The 24,660-nt window shown below is 31.8% G+C and overlaps 1 protein-coding gene across 2 annotated transcripts in view; it reads right to left on the bottom strand.

Annotated features, from left to right (window-relative positions):
* Positions 1 to 16,529, bottom strand: part of LOC120767673 — a 160,190-nt gene extending 143,661 nt beyond the window's left edge. Inside the window, exon 1 of one of the 2 annotated variants that reach the window (XM_040093846.1) lies at positions 15,859 to 16,529. In XM_040093846.1, coding sequence (XP_039949780.1) covers positions 15,859 to 16,305 — 447 coding nt within the window. In that variant the 5' untranslated portion in view covers positions 16,306 to 16,529. The remainder of the gene's footprint in view (positions 1 to 15,858) is intronic. The other variant, XM_040093847.1, reaches the window with a different exon arrangement.
* Between the last annotated feature and the right edge of the window lie 8,131 nt (positions 16,530 to 24,660).

A 24,660-nucleotide genomic window follows, 5' to 3' on the forward strand; every position in this document is an offset into this window, starting at 1 on the left:
ATATAACTAACTGCAAACAATACATACTATACATACATTGACATTTATATTTACTTGTGTACGAATGTGGGCATTTTTCAATTTCCTATGTGAGTATATGAGTGCATATGTGTTTAGGGTTACATTATGCGGTTGTAAATATTATATATGTATATACTCATGTAAATATGGAGTACATATCTAAAAGGATAATGCTAATTAGGGTGGTTCTTAAATACGGTAAAATATTTCTTTATATTGCATTTCTCTAACCAAAGCGCAACAATTCAATTAATAAACTCAGTTTGTGAAATAAATGAGCCGTCATCGATTGATTCTTCATTTCTTTACTCTTTACAGCAAATTTCTTGTAGAACCGCCAACAAAGTATTGAGTAGAATTCGATACCAGAAAGTATGCGATTGTCTCATGGAAGTGGTATATTGCCAAGCTCTATTCTACAGAGTTGAGACTTCTAATACTATTTTGTATGTCACCAATGACAAATTACAGTGAAAAATAACATCCAAATGTGCTATAAAGTTGAAATGGCTGGCTCATGAGAGTTTATTTATTCATTTGTGTAAATAAAGACACGATTTTAGATATACAATTTTTGGAAAACGTTTCAAGCACTTTGGGCTTATTGTCTTTTCAACAGCTGATATAATAGGTGTCTTCGATTCGCCATTTCTATGCTCAAAATTTTGACAACAGAGCATCAAAACTTTAAATGTAAAAGCAGCAAAAAATTTCGTCAGTTTAGTACCATAAAAACGAGTATGAGGTTATCTCTTATTGAGGTAACGAGGAGTGATATAACCGCTTCTTTGAATGCTGCCAAATAAGACTACTTTTATGGTACTCTTGTGAATGGCACTAATGACAAATTTCTGTCAAAATTTAGTTGGATAGAATACAAGATTTGTTGTTACACCTACATCTTAATACAATTAAATTAATATATACTTATATGATACTTCACTTCACTTCTTAAACGGGATTTATAAAGTTTGCCACGTAGTTTTTTAAAACCAGAAGAAAACATCGGAGACCCTATAAAATATTACATTATGATCAGCATGATGAGATGATTCGATTTAGCCATGCCACTCTATCTATTCTTCTTCTGTCTATATAAAACCAAATAAGTTTCTCAATTTTAAATATTTCGATATAAAATGTTGCCCACCTCTTTTTGCGCCAAGAAGCCATACAAACTGAACCACTATAATCAAGTCCTTCAGTGGAAAATTTTTTTAATTGCAGAGATATTTTCATGAAAATTGGCAGGGACTATATTTCAAGCCAATGGTAGAATAATTAAAGAAATTGTCCAGATTTGAGCGCTTAAGATCAAGTTTTTGTATGGAAAACTCTTTTATATATATAGATATCTTGGCATATTTTCACCAGTTTTAATACAGATTATTATCGAAGACATAAGTAGCTATAACACCTGAACAAATTTTTAAAATGGGATCACTAAAGCATTTAGTTGTCATACACTGAGCGCTCAAAATCAAGTTCTTTCGCCAATCGATATGGAAATGAAATCATCCATACAAATAATTTGAGGCACACTGCACAAATCGCACGTTTTATTAAATTTAGAACCTCCCTAGTGCATGCAGAACTACACATAGCATATGTATGTATATATAAATCTATATGTTTATAAACATATATACATATGCATGTAAAAAGCCTGCACTTAACTTTTCTACTTTATGCCATGCTACCAAGGACACGGCTGCATAAAATTTATAGCTAACAAAGATTTAGCTTTCAGCCAAGTTGAAAATCGATAACACATTTCTTTGTGTGTGGCATGCAACTTTTGCCGTTTGCTATGTGATCTTCTGCTCACTCTTTCGATAGAAAAAAAGTTAAAAATCTGCAAGTTTTGATAAAGTTTAGCCAGAAAACTGGAAAAAATTACAAATTTTGTGAAGCAGAGCGGAACGTTTGCGAGAAAATTGTTACATGCTGTGAAAAAACTAATTTCTAAAAAAAAATAAAACAACACGAGAAAAGTCAGCATAAAACTGAAAAAATAAAAAAAAAGCAGGAAAAAGTCTACAAAAATTTAATAAAAACTCGGCAAAGTAGGCTAAAAGTACAAACGGCTCTAATGCGTTGCATATTAAAAGTAGATTTTCTGCGAAAGTTTCAGCCAAATGCAGAAAATTTGTAAAGGCACACAAAACCGAGGAAAAAGCTTTAAGAAACAAGAAAAAAGTGTAACTTCCGATAACTGTGAAGCTACAATACCCTTCACAAATAAAAAAGATTCCATACAAGAACTTTATCAAGCAGTTTGTATGGCAGCTATATGCTATAGTGATTCGATTTGAATACATTTTGCGGAAATTGTAGCGATGCCTTGGGTTATAATCCTTGCCAAATTTCGAGAAAATATCTCGTCAAATTAAAAAGTTTACATACAAAGACTTGAGAGTAATCAGTCAGTTTGTATGGCAGTCATATATTTTTCCGGAGATTATACCATTACTTTGAACAATAACAAGTGCCGAATTTCGTGAAAATATCTCAACAAAAAAATCTATTCCAAATGTATAGTTTCATGGAGAAAAATTTATGTGAGCAAAATTTCAGTTCAATATCTCAAAGTCTCAGGTATTAGCTCGCGTATTTACAGACAAACCGGCACGACTAAATCGACTCAGCTCGTCACGTTGATCATTCATAGGTATACATATTCTATAAGATCTTCGAATTTTCTTCCTGATTTTAACGAAATTCGTGGCAAATTTAACGTACGCTGTCGAGGGTATAACAAACTGCACGCCACACCATCATCAAATAGGGAAAGCGTTTAAATTCACTGGGGAGAAATCTTTGTATTAAAACTTGTAAAAATCCAAATTAGAGCACCTGTCATACATACATACATATAACGAGGGCAGGGGCAAGCAGTCGAAGGTGACGCAAAAAATTAATTTCAATTCAAGCGCATATAGAGTGAAAAGCAAGAAGCAGCAACAATGTGCTACGCTGAAACGACCCATATACACACACATACACACATAATATTACACTTCGTCATACACACCACCGCACCCACATGCCACTTGCCACAGATTTCATTTTCCAAGCATAGCATAGCAGTTTAATGGCTTAACCGCGCAGCATTGTCCGGCCCTTCGCACGCCGCCCAACAAATTACACGCGTTCGTTGTTGGTTAGTGATGCCACCGCGGCTGTGTGGCGGATATTAAGAAATTAAGAGGAAATGTCCGATGATAAATTGCGCTAGTTTGCTGTGCCAGTTGACTGCCCTTTTGGCCTCGATTTTGCCGTTGCACGTTTGCTTATCGCATTGTTTTTGCTTTTACGCTACATTTTATTACTGCTCTTAAATGCAATCATGTGACTATTTGCTTATACGAGTATATGCATAGATATGTGTGTGTAGCAACTATGCACTAAATAACCGTTATTCGGAATGCAGTTTTGTTGGTTAATTCGCTTATTTTTTTTCTAAGATATTTTTCTTAGTCCAAAATCGGTGTAAGTTGTGAGAGAATGCACTCTGTTTGGAAAGTTTTGGTCTCTTCCTTACTGGTTGGACGTACATATGCCCATCAAGACTATTTTGTGTGAACTTCTTAATATGCTACTAGTCCAAAACTCTCAAAACTAAACACAATTCAGTGTAATTTTTGCCTAATCCTTGCCTATCAGACTTTCACTCAGGCTCGTCTCGGCTAATGTGAATGTGACTCGGTTTAGATAATTTAAATGGAATTTCCTGCATGAATTCTGGAGCACCAATCTCGTGGAGCTTTTATGAATTTTTATTTATTTGCCACACTAACTGGTAAAATAATGTTTATGAATAACAATCAAATATTTCTAAGATATATTAAATTTACACACTTCAAGTAATTGTTATAAAGGGTTGACCCTATTTTTTAAAGAAAAAGCACAGAAACTTCAAATTCAATGGATGAGAAATTATTCTTTGGCATTTCCTGAAGGTTATCTCTTTCAAGACGGCACCGTCTCAAATGGTCCACCCGTTGAGTCCAATTTTCGAAGACTCTTTCGAGATTTCTAATGGTAACTGGTGAATGACTCCCGTGATGTTTTGCTCCAAGGACTGAATTGAAGCTGGATTGTCTGCAAAGACTTTGGAATATAATTTTCCCCACAGAAAAAAGTCTAACGGTGTGATATCACACGATCTTGGTGGCCAAATCGACCGGCTCATAATGTAAAATTATCTGCTCATCGAAGTGTTCTTTCAATAAATTCATTGACTGATACTATTTGTGGGAAGTGGAGTCGTCTTGTTGAAACCAAATGTCGCCGAGATCACGAGCTTCAAATTCAGGTCAGACATCAAATAATCGGTTTTCAGCCGTAACGGTCGTCATTGACGGTTACATTCCACCGTTATCATTTTTGACGAAATATGGACCGATTATTCCACCAGCCCCCACACTACACCAAAGCAATGTTTTTTCTGTTTAAAATATCAGCTTTTGAATTTTATATTTCTTAGTCCTTTGGAGGTTGATAATATATTGTTCTAATTTTATGAATATGTGTATGGAAAGCTTAAAAATTTACGGAAGATTATAATTACTCAGTTCATTGTTAGGAAAACTCGCTTCTTCCTAATAATTCAAAATTTATGTAACTAAGATAGATAGTTCCACCATATTCGCCAAAAGTATTTGAGATCTCACTCAAAGCACCAATCATTTCGGCTTAGCCCAATGAACTTAATAATAGTAGAAACTTCTATTTGGAATAAAAATAGTTCCCCTTTCATCTACAACAATTACTACTTGGCATATGTATGCATGTACTATATAACCTCATAATATTACTAAATACAGCTGCTCATCTGGTTAACAGCAATTAGTCAAATATGTAATCTTCATAGTTCGGCTACGCAGTCCCAACTGGTTTTGGTTTATTAAAGTAATTTGAATTGTAAAATATATGAATAATGAATAAATTCCACCCAGCTGGTTCTGTAGTAAACAGTTTTCCTACTTATGATTTAAAAATGGTGCAAAATATGTTTCCATACAAAACATGTAAAGTCTACAGTACATGAATGCTTTGTTCGAGACGATCACGGTTCCTGAGGTCGCCTATCGAAGAAGAATTTATTGTTAGGCATGAGGACAGTTTTTTGTCAAGTAGTACAATACGACATAACAACATGACAACCCGAATCGGTTTACTTAACCGATATTCTATTTTACAGGCGAGTAAACAATTTTATTTCCAACCTCTTAATAATTCTTATTGCTTAATTGGTTAGCTTACATTTAACGAGAGATATATGAAATATTTTCTTTATATTTTAATCGTTCAATCAACTCGAGGGATTTATGAATTTTGAAAAACATCTCTTCGGCTTTAGACATTCATCGAGAAATAAATGCCTTGAATACGGTCATTTGATCTAATGATTACTCTCTTCCAAGCCAGAGGAATTTTCGATTCTCGAAATCGTATAGTATTAAGCAAAATGTGAAATGTAAGATGCATAGAAACACATAGAATGGTTCGAAACTAAGTAATCGAATAGGAGGTTGTGTCTTTACAGCAAAATTATATACCAGAATCGACTTCCAAGTACCAGCCTGCTGCAATATCCAAGCGGAGATCGCATCAATTAAAGAATGTATTCATGTACTGTATTTATAAGCAGAAAGCCAAGCGGTTTTGAAAACTCTTAAGGTTTCATCAAGCTTAGTGATAGAATGCCTTGATCTCTTAGTGGATCTGGCCATTTCAATCAAAGGGCATACACAAAGGGGAATTTTTTGGGTTTCAAAACCAGACTGTATAAAAATATACTTAAGCACTTTTTGCATTTACGAAAAAAATTGTTAATTGTGAAAAGTGAATATAATTTTATGAATAATTCACGTAGTGTATTATACGGTATTAAGTATTTTTATCTTTCTCATTTGATTAGATGGAGAGTAACGCTTAATGAATAGAAGGCAGCTGTATGTAATATACCAGGTAGTGCAAAATTTTTTAAATTCTTCTGCTAAAAATAAAAACATTTTATACCCAATTATTTGCACTATCTCATATTTTTATTCGCAAAACATTACCTTGAATTCAACAACAAATTCACTGACGAGCATTTTTCGCCAATTTCCTTTTTCCATTTTCTGTTTCTAATCTGCTCAAAACTTATCCATTCAGGTTTTCAAACATTCAAATCTATTAATGTTATTCATTTATTTGATTTTCATGCTGTTTGTTGCTGCAATTGTCAGTGGATTTGCTACATATTTGATAAAATATCTAATCGCTTCATGCGCAATATGTAAACATGTGCTGATACTTTGTAAATAAATTCATATAAACATTCGTACGGAGGGTGCGTGACCACAAAAAACGAAGGCAAAAAAAATATATTTATAAATAAATGCAGTCCCAAGCATTTTTTTCGCATGATTGAATACAAATTTATAACGAAAAAATTTTAAATTTTTGCGACCGATAAATAATGCAAATGGAAATATGTATAACTTTCACATAAATATGTACGTTTATAATTATTAGTGAGGTATTAGCTCATAAGTCTGCTGATAAGGCCTGGCAGAAAAATCAGCATAGTTGAGATTGATTGCTGGTGGAAAAACGTTTCTGATAATTGGAGTTAATTTAATTGTTTTGTACTTTGTGGAACTTTTGTAAAACAATTGTTTCTGCAGTAAAAGTTATTGATTCATCAAACCTTGAATTGTGGTGAAACATATTAACAACTGGTATAATTTATATATGTATGTATGTATGTATACTAAGTAAAATAAAGAAACGCTGCTCTCTTACTAAGAATTCACATATGTATGTATGTATATAAGTATGTAGATATGTATAAAAGCAATAAGGTAATGAATTCGAAAATAGAGAGTTTGCGGATACTTCATAAAAGTGCTAGAACCGCTTTCTTCATACTACTAAATTTTGTTTTTATGCCAATTTACTAAAGTCAATCTCTCAAAGGACAAGTTACTACCAAAAAAATAACGTAAAGATGTTTTACGGATTTTCAAAACTTAAGGCTTGAATAAAAAATATATATGATTGCTTACAGAAAGCACTAGGCATAAACGCTGTTCGAAACAAAAGTATTACTAAAATGCTACTTGGAAAAAAGGAAGCATTTTTGAGACAACAAAGGCTCATCACGATTTCACAAGCGTCAAAGAAGACGTTGCCTTAAGATTGTCTCATAGTGCTGCTAATCTGTTTGTATAACTGATTTGTGCTATAAGCTACTCTCTACTTCGTAGTGAATCGAAGATACCACCAAGTATATTTATAATTAAAAAAATATATATTTTAACAAATAACAAATACTTTTTTTTTAACAAACATTTTTCAATAATTTGATGAATAGCTTTATAACTATAAAAAGTTTTGTTTGAAAAATCCTTAAAAAAAATTATATAAGTATTATTTTGTATTAAAAAAAAGTATTTAAGTAACAAAAAGCTGCTTCAGGAGCACACTTAGTGTAGCAGCCTATAAGTGGCGTTTTTTTTGGGGAGTTTTTAACAAAAACAACTACTCAATCATGTGTTTCAAAATTTCAAGAATATATTCATATATATGTATGTACATTAGGGTGTGTCATTCTGAGGCAACCTTTTTTTCAACTGAAAAACAGGCTAAAAACTTTCGAAAATGTGGAAAAGAAAGTCACTCAAAAGATGAGCTCTTAATATTAATATTAAGAGGTGCCTATTTCAAATTTTCTGTTTTCCATATAAATTACAGGAAAAAAAATCATTTTTTTTGTGGTGGTAATCTTCAGTAGTCGAAGTCGATTAAGAATCGATTCTTGACATTAGAAAAATCGATTATTTTACGAGAAAACTCGGTTTTCGAAAGTGTTTAGCCTGTTTTTTATTTGAAAAAAAAAGGTTGCCTCAGAATGACGCACCCTAATGTACATATGTATGTATTTTAAGAGTATTTGCAGTAAAATGTTGAAGAGAAAAATTAAATATTTTTCGAACAAGCATCACCCATTGCGGCAGTGTTTCGAGCCTCGCCGTGGCTGAAACCTAAACGAGTCTCTAAAAGAAGATATTGTCTGTACAATGACCCACGGACGAAAAAAAATTTAAAATTTACAAAAAAGGCGTTTAAAAAAAGTTGAATTTTGTCCAAAATTGTGTTCGCTTTTGGCCTGTCTGATCAGGTCAGAAAACTAGTAGATCTTTGAATGGAGAACTATATAAAGAACAAACAGATAAATTTGAGATTTTAATATAAATATTTTCCAAAACGGTTTGGGCTGAGCCAAATGATATTCTAACACTATTAGCGAGGTCTCTAATTGATTAACTCTTCTGCTATCTCAAGGTCATCTCGTGACCTTTTTGTGTCATTTTTTCTTATATTTCATAAAAGACATACAATTTTGGGATTTCCTTTACGAATTTCTGCGTTGAGAGGATTGATTTTCAAAAAAAAATTGGGTATAATCATAACCAACGTGTGTAGTATAAAGTCATTCAGTGACCATCAGCTGTTTAAAGCGTCAAATGAAAGTTTCGTGCCAATTTCATCAATTAAGTTTTGTGTAAAAATACAGACATCGTAGATATTTTGTAAAATGCAACAAAACAGAGCTTCAGTGGGTACTTTGATTGTGTTGTTGTAATTAATATTTGATTTCATTGGAATATTATCTGATAGAGCAGACAATAATGGAAGACGTGGACATTGATGATTAAAGTGATGTTTACGACGATGAGAATGTAGTGGAAGAATTGCCAGATTGTGGATATACTGAAGAATACATTGCTAGCGACGAAGAAGAACGTATTTTTGGAAATAAGACGTGTGCTGAGGTTCGATAAAAGAGTCGCTTGCAGAGCTTGGAGAGTGTACGTTAAACATGCTCCAATTCGGGATTTATGCGAGAAATTGGTAACTAGTTTAACGCTACTGCTTGTTCCGTATAAAAACTTAACCCATCCCAAGAACTTGCAGAAATAATCGATTTTTATAATTCTACAAAATCTGGAGTAGACATAATTAACCAGTAGAAATATATGTACATATGTATGTATATACGTGTAACATACAAACTAACCGTTGGTCCGTAGCTTTTTCTCGAATATTGTGGATGTCTTGGCGCTAAACACCTATTTTTTGTGGGCAGACATCCACCTCAAGTGGAACGCGTCAAAAGCATACATACATACATATGTATGTATAAGCGAAGGCTTTTTATTGAAAATCTTGGCCTAGACTTTGTTCTGTGTAAAATAACGCGCAGAAAACAAAAAAATCAGTTGGCAGTTGACATTGTCCGTTATTGTTTGACAATTTTATATTTGGGTTATCATCCGAAATCGGGAATCTAGGAAAAAACATTGTAATTATTTTTTCCACTTTAATATGGACATACATACTAGAGGAACCGGCCAAGCCTTGCTATGGTATACATTTTATACTAATGTTCATATAATAAACTATTCAAGACAGTGAAAATTTTATTTACGAATAAAGGCGAAAACGTTTTTGTCAGTATAAGAATCCAAGAGATTGGAAAAAATTACGCATTTAAGGCTGCTTTCTCAATGGCTGGTTACCAGCGTTTCTGTCCATGGTATAATGTGCATGGTTAATGGAGATGTCCGCTCAATAGGTCGTCCATTTAAAAGAATTTTCACTGTATTCATTATTTATAAATTGTTTTAACTATCTTCCAAGTTGGTTCGAACTGGACACAGTGTGCTCAATTTTCCTAAAATCGGTTCAATAGTGAAGGAGTCCATCGCGGACAAACAACGTGACACGTACTTACGCAAACGACGCATAACGTTCAAATAATATTCCTTGTTTACTGTTTGACCGGTTGGAAGGAATTCATAATGCACAACACCACGATAATCGAAGAAAACAGTCAACATGACCTTGATTTTTGAGCGACTTTGGCGCGATTTTTTTGGTCTCGGCTCTCTTTTGGCACGATATTCGCTCGATTGATCGGTTGTTTCGGGGTCGTAAGCATAGATTCAAGTCTCATCGTCAGTTATAATGTGTTTCATGACACCCTGGTAGTCGGAAAGCATAGTTTCACACACTTCAACGCGTCACCTTTTTTCCAAAACATTCAATGTTTTCGGTACCAGTCGAGATTTGACGCGCTTGAGGCCCAAAACATCCTTCAAAATGGTATTGGTTGAGTCTTTCGATATGCCAACTTTATCAACAAGGTCACTAATTGTGAATCGACGGTTTTTCAACACCAAATCTTTGATTTGTCGAACGTGAGCTTCGTCGGTTGAGGTTGATGGTAGCCCTCTTCGTCTTCGACACGTTCACGGCCGGCTTGGAACTCACTATACCACTTGTAAACATTTTTTTTAGACATAGCCTCATCACCAAAGCTTTCTGCACCATCCTCAACGTATCCGCAACAGAAAATTGATTCCGTAAACAAAATTTAATGCAAATTCTTTGCTCAACAAATTTCGGCATCGCAAAAAACGAAAAACTCACTTTTAGCAGCTCACAAAACGACACGTATCTCAAACACTAATGAATATTTTGACATGAAATTTGACAGAAATGTGACTGACAGTACTGCCAATCTAAAAAAAAATAATTCTCCAAATCCTTCGACGCGCGTAAATTCAAATGTCACTTTATTAGCACTTACTGTATTTACATATAAGATAATTCCGAAGATATAGAAAATATAAAATGCATTAAATTTTTATTTAATTACTTACGGTATTATATATATGTATGTATATACATATGTATGTATTTTATATGCCCTATCAGAAGTACATACTTCTATGTACATATCGCCATATGTATACATATAAAAAACATTTTTATGTTTACATGTTATGCTGCGTTCAGAGCGTGACCATTTGGCATACTGACTCACATTGCTGGCCAAATGTAAAGCCGGGTCGCGAGAATTTCAGTTTGTTATTCTTCATTTTATTGTTTACCAGCGCAGCAAAAACAACGTATTAGACTATGTACAAATGTATGTATGTAGTATATACATATATGTTACAAATAAATCGTAGCCAAATAGAAATGTGCACATAAAAACACCTATCGAGACACAAATATACAAACACAGCAACGCACAAAAATATTCACATTAAATATTTATTTAGATTTTAATGCTTAGATTTTTCTTTGCTTCGCTGTGATTTTGTTTTCTGTGTTAAACATTTGTTTAGTGCCAAACGGTCGAACAGCTGTTTGCTAACAATTTTTATATATTTCTCGTTTATTTTGTCTGCTTTTCGTGATTGCTTTGTTTTTGTAAGTTTTTCGTGCTATTTCTAGCGGAACTAAGCCAATTTGCATATACTTATGTATGTATGTCTTTATATATATGTACATATATAGTAATCATACATATACCATATGTACATATATTGTATTGTTATTGACAATGAAAAATTTGCTTCCGTTCGAATTAGTTTTTAGAATAAAAATTTCTGCCGGTTTTTGTTAGTAGCTTTATTATTTTACATTCATTTGTATGTATGTATGTATTTGAATTGAATGTTGTGTCGCGGAAAATCAATAAAATCTTATTATCAGCTTAATTTCGAATAATGTAATATATAATAAATTCTTATGCAATTTTCAGTTAATTTTATTATTTTTTGTTTTGTTATTAATTTATTAGTCAAAATTAAGTTTGCCCAACAATTGGAATTTAGACGAGTTTTTATTACTTCACTTTGGCATATTTTTCGAATTTTTCAACTAAGTATTTAGATTCTTCTAAAGCCTTATAGCCCCACAAATCTGGTTGTCATAAATAATGCGATTATTAAAATAATATGTTGGTCTTATTTTAAATGCGAGCGAATGGGCATAGAAAAGTTAAAAAGAAGGTTAAAAGTAAAGGGAATTCAAATAAAAAAAATAAGAAAAACCTTAATTCTTGGTTTATGGAAGCTTACGACATAAAAGGGTATAAAAGGCTTTTATCTCCATTTTGATCAGTCAGCTTGTATGGCAGCCATATGTATGCTATAGTATTCCGATCTTTTCTATTTTATTCTATTAATGGGTGCCGCATTTGCTAACAATGAAACAAAAACACATTCGAATGCGACTTTCTCAGTAACATTTGGAGTGTTTTAAAAAGGATAAAGTGGATTTTTTGGTCGATTCATCACTTTGGCTGAGACTTGAGTCTATCATCATGATCTTGAATAAAAACAAGAGGCTAAAGAGTGGTGTGAACCTGATTGTTAGGCTACGAAACGTGTTCACGTCCGGAAATCGGCCAAGAAGGTTATGGCATCAGTTTTTTGGGATTCGAGAGATTTTAGTTTGTGGATTACTTGCAAACTGTTAAAACAATTAATTCTGAATATTATTGCAACCTTTTGGACCAATGGAAGGAAATAATTCGTGAAAAACGACGCGATTTGCAGAAGAAAAAAATCCTTTCTCATCAGCACAATACACCGTGTCACAAGAGTATTTTGACAAAGGCTAAAATCCATGAATTAAAGATCGAATTGTTGGAGCATGCACCGTATTCACCGGATTTGACCCCAGCGATTGCCATTTGTTTCCAGAACTCAAAAAATTTATGCGTGGCAAGCGTTTTTCATCAAAGGAAGAGGTCATAACGGCTGTTGAAGCGTATTTTACAGACTTTCCGGATTTTCACTTCAGGCAAGGGATCCACAGATTGGACGTTCGTTGAAGCAGGTATATTAATGTTCAGGCAGGTTATACATACTAAATAGTAAAGTATATTTTAAATTTGTTTTTCTTATCAAACGACAATACTTATTGAACAACCTGGTATCTCGTAAAATAAAATAGTTTTCCATAGTAATAATTGTGCGATCTGAACAATTTAGTCGGAGATTGAAGCGACGTCTAAAATATTAATTTATTTTAAATTTCATAAAGATACTTCGTCAATTTTTTCATACAAGGCCAGTCCGATTTGAACAATTTATTGGGAGATTAAAGCGGTGTCTATGATATTTAAATTTCATGAAGCATCATCGCCGATTAAAATCTTTTTCCTAAAAAGAACTACAGTTTCATGGTTCAGTTTTCAAGACAGCTAAATACATATATACATACTTATGTGCATATATCCTGTAGTAGCCCGATATACATATGTACATATGTACATATGTTTGTACATGCATACTTACATATGTGATATCAGGTTCCGACGAATGAGCAGTTTCAAAGTTCAAATCACAGAAGTTTGATTTTGGTTATAAATATCGATGACATTAAACGTTGTTCCACTGAGCAGAAATGTCAAACATAGATGTCATTTTTCGACAGCTACTTTGATAGCTGGGTTGACCGCTATTTTTCTGTGAAAATCTAAATCTTAAAAGAACATGCTTTATAAAAGTGATATTTTGTAAAGTAAACATCATTATAAGCTCCATAACTTATAGCTTAGTTTAGATTATTTAAAATACTAGGTGGCTTTGAAATTTAACTTGATTTCTTTCACTTATAAAATTTAATTCGTCAAATGAAATGAAATCAAATGAACAAAATTTTATTATGTTTTCTGAAATAGAAGGAGAGTTTCCATAAACTTAAAATAATACTTTTAGTACACTTTTGGAAAAATTAAACTTAAACTAACATATTGTTCTTCATTATTTTTTTATTATATTATTCATCATTTTTTTAATACAAAATTATGTTAAAAAGAAATTTTTTTTTAATAAAACCTAAGACTTGACAAATTTTTATAAAATGTTTTTATGTATATTTATTATTATAAAAAATAGAAATACTATTTGTTTTGCTTATCTTATTTAATTTCAGATATATTTTACGGATTTTCAAATTTTTTTAATATTATTACATTAAGGTTCTCCAAAAAAACTTTTTATTTTCAACTCAATCCCTCACATACACATAGATACTCGTACATATATACATTTGATTTAAAATCCAAATCATCTTATTTGCATTGAAATATTGTATTTTAGATATATTAGGGTGTTTCAAAAAATGTAATTTTTTCAAATAACCTTCACACATACATACATATATACATGTTATTTAAAATCCAAATCTTGTGATTTGCATTCAAGTAGTTTTTAGACCTAAAAAATAATCTTTTTCCACTCTTACCCTGTCAAATGTTTTCAATTGATTTAAAATCCAAAACTTCTGATTTGCATTTAATTTTTTTTTTCCTTTTATGCACATTAGGGTGCTTCAAACATTTTTTTAATCTTATTTTAACTCAAACACTCTCAAACCTCACAGCAAATAGAGTAATGAAAATTTTCACTAAACATAAATCGAAGTTATCGCTATTTTTATTTAAGTTTCTCGTTTAATAAACACAAGAAAACATTTTCATTGTAATTGAATTCGCATTAAAAACAATTTTTCACAGAAATTTATTTAATATCTTCAAGTTCAGTTTTTTAGCCTTGCTAAACTAAAAGACAAAATCTGATTTTATTTATAAGAAAATGACATTCACACATTTTTAAATTTTGAAATTTATTAATTTTTATATTATTATTATTATTTGTCAAAACTCCACGTTATACCATTGTTACTCAGGCTAAGTCCTATAAATCTTCATAAATATTGCCAAAATAAAGGAAAGAAACCGCTTGAGACTCTCCATATTTAATAATACAAGTAATGAATACACGAATACTGTCGGTATATTTTTGAATGCATGCACGTGAATCATTGCAATTAAAATGATAAAAAAATCTGCAAAGAGCCAAACCTTCTTATGACTAATTTCCTGCATAAATGCATTATACTTTTTTCAAAGAATCTTATTTTCAAATATTCTGTTGCGGCAAACAATTGAAACTTTTATTCGTTTTAGCGTTTTTGAAATGTTTGAAAAAAACGTTTTGAAGAAAAAGGAATCAAAAACCAGATTTTTATTTTTTTTTCGAAAAATTCGAACCTTCTAATATTTTTCATAAAATGATTACATCATTGAAATAAAGTGAGAAATTATAAGATGACCATATTTCTACTTTATTAGTACGTTTCATAGTGTGACTAAAAATAATGTTTCCATTTGCGAATCTCGAAAACAAATATTTCGATTTTGAAGACTTAAAAGATTTTGGTTTTCCAAAAACCAGAAAAAACCAGTGTTTGAAGGAAAAATTTTTTAAACTATTTACTAAAATAATGTCTGAAAAAAAATATTTTTCTGAATACATTATATATTATTTTAAATTACTAAATATTTTTTTATTATTTCTGACCTTCCATGGACCCACAAAGGCAAGAAATAAAATATCTTTTTAATAGTAATAAATAGAAATAAATGTTTGGTGTATGAAATATTTTCTTTTCTACAGATCAGTATTTTCGAGAATAAAACTGAGGAAAAAAATTTGTAAAAAAAAGTTTAAATTTAACTTAAAATAAAAATATAAATACAAATAAAGTTTTCGAAAACGAAATCAGAGAAAAATTATTTTCGAAATATTTTCAATTAAATATCCTTTAATTACATTATATACATGTTTTGCTCTTCAAGTATTGTAAGCAAATTTATTTGCTATACACTTTCGAAGTATTTTTGGAATACAGCTTCCGAAAAAAAATTATCTGAGAAAAATAATTTTCGAATTATTGTATAATCAGTTAAATATCCTTTAGTTATATATAATGATTGGGTCTTCAAGTATTGTACATAAATTTCCTAATATTTTTCGAATATAGTTTTCGAAAAAATTATGTTAAAAAAAAATTTTCGAAATGTGCTCATAACATTAACCTTCAATTAACATATACATAAATAAAAATAAAGCATTTTTCTAGTATCTAAAAACTATAATTGTAGCAGTGTGAAGTCTTCTCCGCACTTACCTTCGGATCCAGTATGCTCCGCTCCAAGCTGCCCTCCCTGTTCAGCGTAGTTGCATTGCTGCCGCTACTTGAGCCGTTTGAGTACATTTGTTGATGTTGTTGTTGCTGCTGTTGCAACGTCGTCGCTTCAAGGCGTAAGCGTGCACGTTCCACGCGCGCCAAGGTGGGGCTATCCAAAATCGAGGGCGCACGTGATGGTGGCCTCGAGCCGCCCGGCACGCCACCAACAGCAGCCACAGCTAAAGAAGACGCTGAGTTGCCTGCATTGGGCAGTTGTGCCCAAGCGGCTGTTGGTTCCAATAACGTATGATTGGACGATGTCGAGGAGCAGCCCGGTGTGGGTGTGGATGTGGACGTTGAATTGGTTGTGGTCATGCTGTGACTGCTGTTGCTATGCTGATTGTAGCTGTTGCTGTTCGCAGTGTTGTTGTTGGAGCTGACGAGCATTTTTGGTTCAGAATTTTCACTGGAATCTCTCAAAGCGTAATCAAGTGTATTTCGGTTTTAATCGCGTAATTATGGTAATTTTGTGGGATTACTCGGTATTTGCTTTCACTGCAGTTTGTATTGATAATCTCTTTTTTTAATTTTTACAAATATTTTTTATTTATTAATTTAAATATTTTATATTTATTTAAATACTATTTCTTTTAAAGGTTTTTGCTAATTGATTTTTCGTTGATTTTCTAAATTAATTACAATTTCATTTGTGTAAATTTATGTTTGAATTATATTTACTAATTGAATTTTTTTCGTTGATTAAATTTATTTATTTATTTTTATTAATACTTAAAATACTTTTTAATATCGATACGTTTTCTCACTTCTCACTTTTTTCTAATATTTAATTCATTATTTCTTATTTATTTAAGGTGAAAAACAATTTCGATTCCATTGAAATCACTTTCACTGTTTTCCTGCAAATAAAGAAAAAATACAGAAAATTAGTTTAAAAATTATAGGTTTGCAAACAATAAAAAAGCATCCCCAAATATAGATACTTACATATATGTATATTCAGTAACTTCTTTCTAAATAAATTTACGAAAATCTTCAACTCATACTCAAAATTCTTTATAATTGGATTCAGGATGGATCAAAAACTATTTTTTTTTTCGCTTGCTACTCTAAAAATATGTAGGTTCTAAGAAACCTATGAGAAAGTGTCTCCGAGTATAAACTCTTAATTGTAGCGGGAAGGACCTCCGCGTACAGGGCACAGTAGAACACCGGTTTCAGTGCAAGTTTCACTTTAGCAAAGACCAGTTTTGCGAAAAATACTATTGGATGTTAATTATGAATATGAAGTATTAGTGTAGTGAAGCATTCACTGGAAGTATCTGAATAATAGTATCACTAATTTAATATTGAAAGAACCGTCCCTTTGCATCACAATTAGAAACTGAATCTCATTTGACTTTTTAGTAATCAAAATTAATATTATTAGCCTACATTCTTAGCCATAGACTTTTCATGTTAACATCGCATGAAAATAAGAGTTATTTTCTTAGGAAAATATTTAACAACCGATTCGTACGATAATATTATAGTCTGCAACGTAGAGATTAAAAATTAGTTTGCAGCAATAATTTAGTAACCCTTATCAGAGAAGCTAGAAATATCTTAAAATCTACAGTTGTTCGTTAACCTCAAACAATACTAATATAGCTACTACTGCGCAGAACATTATTGAACCTGAAGAGAGTACAAGTATAAGCCTGTAATAATATTTTCTATCCGAAGTTATAAAAAAAATATAAGCATTTAGATAATCCCCTTAATTGAGTGAATTAGCAAATTTTTAAAAGTATAATAATGTGAAAAAGCAACTATTTTAATTATGGCTTATGTACCGTCAGGCATACTTTAGTGACCCAAGCTATGAAAAAAATTTATAAGAACTTTAAAAACGCTTGCATTTAGTCAATTAGCTTTTCAAAGCTTTGCTTCTTAAAATTTGAAATTTGAAACTGCTTATTGACTCAGCTAAGCACTTACAGAAGTTTCAAAAGCTCCAAAAAATAATATTATAATATCAATAATTTGCTTATTGAAATTACTAATTGTCTCAATTAAGGACTTATAGGTGTTAGAAAAGTCTTTAATTTAGGCAATTTGCATTTCGAAAATTTGCTATTCTTGAATTGAAATTATTAATTGACTTATTTTAGGGCTTAAAGGTGTATTAAAAATCTTTCTAATTTAGTCAATTAGTATTTCGAAATTTTGAATTTGCTAATCGAGTCAACTAAAAATTAATTTAGTTAATTCGCATTTGGAAAAGTTGCTATTAAAACGTGAAATTTGAAACTGTTGATTAACACAATTAAGGATTTATAGATATGAATTCCAATTTAGTCAACTAGCAGTTAGGAAACCTGCTTATTGAAATTTGTAAGTGCTAATAGAAACAATTAAGGGTTTAAATATTGCTTAAGAAACCTTTTAATTTAATCAATTAGCAATTCGAAAAATTCCCAATCGAAATTTGATATAGCTAATTGACTCAATTAAAAACTAAAAGGTGTTTTAGAAATAGATTTAATTTAGACAATAAGCCCTTCGAAAATTTTAAATTACAAATTGACTCAAAAATTTTAAAATCAAAATTGGAAACTGCTAATTGACTCAATTAAGGATTTATAGATTATTTAAAATACTATCGAGTTTAGTAAACCATAATTTCGGAAACTTGCCTATAGAAATTTTAAATTACTAATTGATCCAACTAAACATAAGCTGTGTAAAGCACTTTTACTCAGTCATTAGCAATTTAAAATTTGAGGAAGTAAATTTTCCTAGCTCTTTAAAATTTCAATAAGCAAGTTTCCGAAATGTTGGTTTACTAAATTCGACAGTATTTTAAATAATCTATCGCAGTGCTAGGAAAATTTACTTCCTCAAGTTTTAAATTGCTAATTGACTTAATTGAGAATTTATAGCTGCTTTTGAAGATCTTTAAATTTAGCCAAATTAGCATTTCAAAAATTTATTAATTTAAAGTGCTAATTGACGTAGTTAAGTGTTAATATATAGATGACCTTTAAATTCAGTCAACTAGCATTTCAAAAGCTTAGAAATTGAAATTTTAAATTGCTAATTGACTCAATTAAAGATATATAGGAGCCTAAGAAAATCTTCTTATTTAGTCGAACGGCAACTAAATTTTAAATTATTATCAGAAAATTCACACGGCTAATTGACTCAATTAGGGAGTACAGTGCATCAAACCTATGTTTGAGGTGAAATTTTATTTACAACATTCAAAATTTATAATTTTTTTTATAACGTTTTAATTGATTCACAATTTGTTGATTTTGTGTTCTAAAAACGATTCCGACAAGTTTTCTTTTACTCTATAAAATGTGCTTTTAAGTAGTTAGACCTGAGTCCAATTCTCCAAAGCCCATAAATAATATGGTCTCTAAAATAAATGCACCAAACTTTCAATCAAAAATCATATACTGCTTATGGCATGTCATATTTCTTATTAGAAAGTGTACAAAATACCGTTATGACATTTTTCAAATAAATCAAACGATTATTTATGCCTAATAAACCATTTTTGTAAGAAACCCAATGTGTTACGACTTAAACAATAACACTTCTTTGGCTATATTAGCAGCAACTAACCAATATTAGAGCTCCACAAATGGCTAAAGTCGAAGAAGTGTTATGAAAATTACTGGAAGCTTTCGACTAATGCTTGAAAACGTGCCAAAAATTAATTTTCATATTCATAAAGTAAAACATATGTATGTATTTCGTATACATATGTATGTTATGTATGTATCTACATATGGGCGTACAAATGCTTAAGTCATAGCTCATAAATTCTTTCTTTGTGCCTGGCATTCTTATTTGGCCACATTTACTACCTAACCTTAAGGAATTCTTTAATGTGAGCACATTTTTGGAGTATGTATGTATGTTTATATGTTTAAACATGTTTGTTGTTAATGTTAACTTAACGCCAAAACAACAGAACGCATATTAACTCTTTTTCTTCTTCATTCTTCATTCAAACAAAAATCGCCTCACAGACAATTGCAGCGATCATTAGAGCCCCATTGATTAGCAGAACCGGTTTTACAACACCAAGCGGACGCTCAAGACACCAGAAACAGGTATGCTACAATGTGCTCACAAAACAAGCGAACTGTTATGGTAAATACATTTGTGTGTATGTGTGTATAAATATGTGTGTATGTATGGCTTGTTGATATGTATGCCCGCTTGGCTTGATATGGGCATGGTGCTATGCCACCAGCAGACCGGCCTAAAAAACAAGTCTTCTTCGCTTGCAATCGAGTTTGCTGCTTTTTACCATTGGTTTGTGGTATATCATTTTCGATATTCTGCTTCATATTGAGCTGTCTTCAATTATCATATAAGTATATACTTATAAATATACATAGGTATGTATGCACGTATGTATATTGTATGTATCTCTCATGCCGCTTCAGCTGTGTTTTTTACTTTTTTCCGAAAAAATGTTGTTTTTGTATTTTCTTCTGTTCTTTTCGTAAGTTTATTTTTGTTGTAGTTGTTGGACTTTGTTGTTTTTGTTGTTGGAATATTTGGTTGCTGTTTTTTTCTAAATTTTCTTGTAGTTATTAGGCTTGTTGTTGTTGTCGTGTTTTTTGTTTTGAATTTTTAGACATTTTTGTTTTTGTTGCTATGCTTCTTGTTGTTGTTTTTGCATATATTGTTGTTGTTTTGGTTTTTTTTTATTTCTGCACAACATTTTCCTTATCCGCTTTTGCCACTATCTTCGCAGCGCAAGCCCATGCTTCTCTTTCAGAGATTCGCGCATACAAGCAATCACTCCAACGCACACACACACTCTCAAATGCATGAATGCAGGCGTTCAGGCTTCAGTTCGCTGCACATTGAGCAACATTCTCGTAGGTTTACGGGCTGTTCAATAACTCAACGCTCAATGTGTTTATGCGCGCCGCACAAATGCATACATACACATATACATATATGTATGTATAATATTATGTACAGATAAGTTTATGTATGCAAGTTGAACGTTAAATGATGGCAAGCGCGTTAAGTTTTTTAAATATCCGTATATTTTGTATGTGTTTGCTTGTAGTTTTGTGGGTGGTTGTGTTGTTGTAAAACGCATACTTCTGCCTGCTGAGATCGCATATTTGCTCTTTGCTTTCTTGCTTACCTTCTAAATGTACATCTGTATGTATGAAAGTGTCTGTGTTGAACTGAAATTCTTAACTACTTTTCGCCATTAATTGTCATTAACTGCAGTCACATATGTATGCATGAATTTACATATGTACATACATATGTATGTATGTTCATAAAATGTAAATATATTAATAAATATACTCTTTTATCTGTGTTTATCACTTCGCATATGCATTCTATGCCACTCATCATATGCTTGGCGTGTCGGACGAAGCCCATATGGAATTTAAATATTTTTGCTTACAATTCCACACATGTCATTCGGCGCGCTTCCTTCATTCAACACAATCAACGCTCTTTAAAAGGGAAACGGACAAATAATAAAGAACACAAAAAACACTTTAAAGCCGCCTAATAGCCACTGATTCATTTGAAAGCTCATGCAGAAGGTGGACAATCGAATTTTTTGGAAAGGTGTTCAGCTAATGGACTTTGTAGTATAATTATATCCACATAAGCATACTTGTATAAATAACACGTATATAAATAATTAATATTTAAATAATAAATTTCACAAAATTGTTAAAGTTTAAATATTTCTTAAAAATCTTCTAACATTGAATTTCATTAACAAATTGGTTTTTCTCAAGCTTTCATGAAACACTTACATATTTAGCAAAAAATTTCATGTCAGAATAAAAGTGAGCGTGCTTAAAAATATTTTAAGGGCACAGGGTTATTAGTTGAGCCTTGAACATGAATTGGTAACAGTTTCATGTTGTATCTCTGCTGGTTTTAGCGTTATGAAATGTTGCTTATAAGCAACATTGCGCCGTTTTTAAAACACTGGTTAAAATTGATTTTGTGTGTTATGAATAATGATAAAGTCTGCACCTTCATTTTCCAACCTACCCAATTAAAAGTTTTCCCCATACCAATGATCGTTTCAATCGAGACACATGGATTTTGGCGGTTCAGAAATTTGCTTTGATGATGATCTGATCAAACAACACCTCTTTTAACTGCTTGTCCTGTATATAGTTTTCAGGATTCAATGATTTAATTCATGTAATAACAATTTTTAAAAATTTTCCGTCGGACAGTCCGATTTGAAACAAGTTTTGTATCTATTGCATAATAATTTGAATACAGCTTTCTTAGGGTGCCCACAGAGTGGACGCCTAAAACCGAACCGAGGCATTCTCCCATTTACGCAACACGCTCATTTACACTCGGCTCGGCTTTAAGTGGTTATATAAGGTTAAAATTTTCAAAAAAATCAATTTTTTATAATATTTTCTTAATATACATACATACTTGAATAGTGAATGATTTATGGGAAAACTTTTTTTGTTCTGTTTTAGCACGTTCGCTTAAGTAAAAATAATATCTCAAGATATCCAGATGGGTTGGTAAATTAAGATCAGTCAAATTAGTAGACACACCAAAAACAGTAACATCATGCTTGGGTATATGACTCATTGGGTTTTCGATAGCTGTTGATGTAGTTGCTTCATCTTGCGGTGTAGAGGATTGTGGATTCATTGTAAACTTTTTGATTTGGAATGGTCACTTCACTTATTATTTTGTTTGAAATACCATAGTGGTTATTGCTTTAGTTCTCCTCACTTTCAGAGGTAATAAGAATGAAATGGTAATTTCAATTCTATTTCAAAATTTGCCCCTACCCAAAAGTTCGACCGAAATTGGGGGACATCAGAATTCGTTTCAGAGGTATGGTTCCTTCGGCAAAGTTTCTTATTTTGATCCCTAGAATATGATTTTCATAGAGCAATGGGCGATTTTTTGGCCTCTCCACAAATCGAGCCGGTCTAATACATATATTTAAGAATATACACACAGAAAATTTGACACACAAATTTGAAAATGCGTTTCAGAGTGCATGTAAATTACATTTCAAACTTTAAGCGCGGTTTTCTTAAAATGATGTTTTCGAAGTCGGTGACCAACATTACTCGAAAATGGCTAAGCCGATTAGTCTGAAATTTAAGCACGAGCTTCTTAAATATATTTTTTAGTTTCGAAATTTTATTTTGCTTATTCCTTTTATTAATTAAAGTATTCAATACTGTTTTTCAACAGAGTAGAGTCAATGCACTTTCAACAGGGAAAAGATTTTAGCGAAAGTATAATGCGGTTTATCGAAATTCGAAGAAATTAGATCTGAACTGAAAAATCCTGAGATCAGTGTTAAAGAATATTAAATAATTCAAGAGTAATATTGCATATAAACTTAGGATTTATAAATAATAATCTGGGAAATATGCCTACTTGTATATGTACCATAATAGAAAGGAAAAAAACACCTTAAGAATTATAAATAACGCTTGAGGAATATAAAACTGTAAAATTTTTGATATTAATGATGGCTGTTAACTCGAAAATACATTTATACATTTCGAAATGTTTAACTAATACTTAGAGATTCATGTTGGATTATTGGATTGGATGCATAACGATAGAACTATTAATTGGTTCACGATTGCAGCGAATCTTAAAACTTGCAGGGATTTTTGTAAGCTCATGTCCCATATAATGGTTTTACAAATAATATAAACATTTAAAATTATAATATTTGCTGCTGCAAAACTTAACCAATTATTTTTATACTCTCGCAACAAAGTTGCTAAGGAGAGTATTATAGTTTTGTTCACATAACGGTTGTTTGTAAGTCCTAAAACTAAAAGAGTCAGATATAGGGTTATATATAACAAAGTGATCAGGGTGACGAGTAGAGTTGAAATCCGGATGTCTGTCTGTCCGTCCGTCCGTCCGTGCAAGCTGTAACTTGAGTAAAAATTGAGATATCATGATGAAACTTGGTACACGTATTTCTTGGCTCCATAAGGAGGTTAAGTTCGAAGATGGGCAAAATCGGCCAACTATCACGCCCACAAAATGGCGAAAACCAAAAACCTATAAAGTGTCATAACGAAGCCATAAATAAAGATATTAAAGTGAAATTTGCACAAAGGATCGCATTAGGGAGGGGCATGGTATTTGGACGTAATTTTTTTGGAAAAGTCCGCGTGGCCCCGCCCCCTACTAAGTTTTTTGTACATATCTCGGAAACTACTATAGCTATGTCAACCAAACTCTACGGAGTCGTTTCCTTCAGGCATTTCCATATACAGTTCAAAAATGGAAGAAATCGGATAATAACCACGCCCACCTCCCATACAAAGGTTATGTTGAAAATCACTAAAAGTGCGTTAACCGACTAACCAAAAACGTCAGAAACACTAAATTTTACGGAAGAAATTGCATCCATTGCATGCATTGAAGGAAGCTGCATCCAGGCTTTTTTTAAAAATTGAATATGGGCGTGGCGTCGCCCACTTATGGACCAAAAACCATATCTCAGGAACTACTACACCGATTTCAATGAAATTCGGTATATAATATTTTCTTAACACCCTGATGACATGTACGAAATATGGATGAAATCGGTTAACAACCACGCCTTATATAACGCTATTTTGAATTCCATCTGATGCCTTCTCTGTATATTATATATATATTATGTACATTAGGAACCAATGATGATGGCGGAATAAAACTTTACACAAATACGGTATTTGGAAAATATGTAAATGACGGATAATGAAATCTCGATTATCACTTTAT

This window comes from Bactrocera tryoni, chromosome 2 (assembly GCF_016617805.1).
Source record: "Bactrocera tryoni isolate S06 chromosome 2, CSIRO_BtryS06_freeze2, whole genome shotgun sequence".
Classification (NCBI taxonomy): Eukaryota; Metazoa; Arthropoda; class Insecta; order Diptera; family Tephritidae; genus Bactrocera; species Bactrocera tryoni.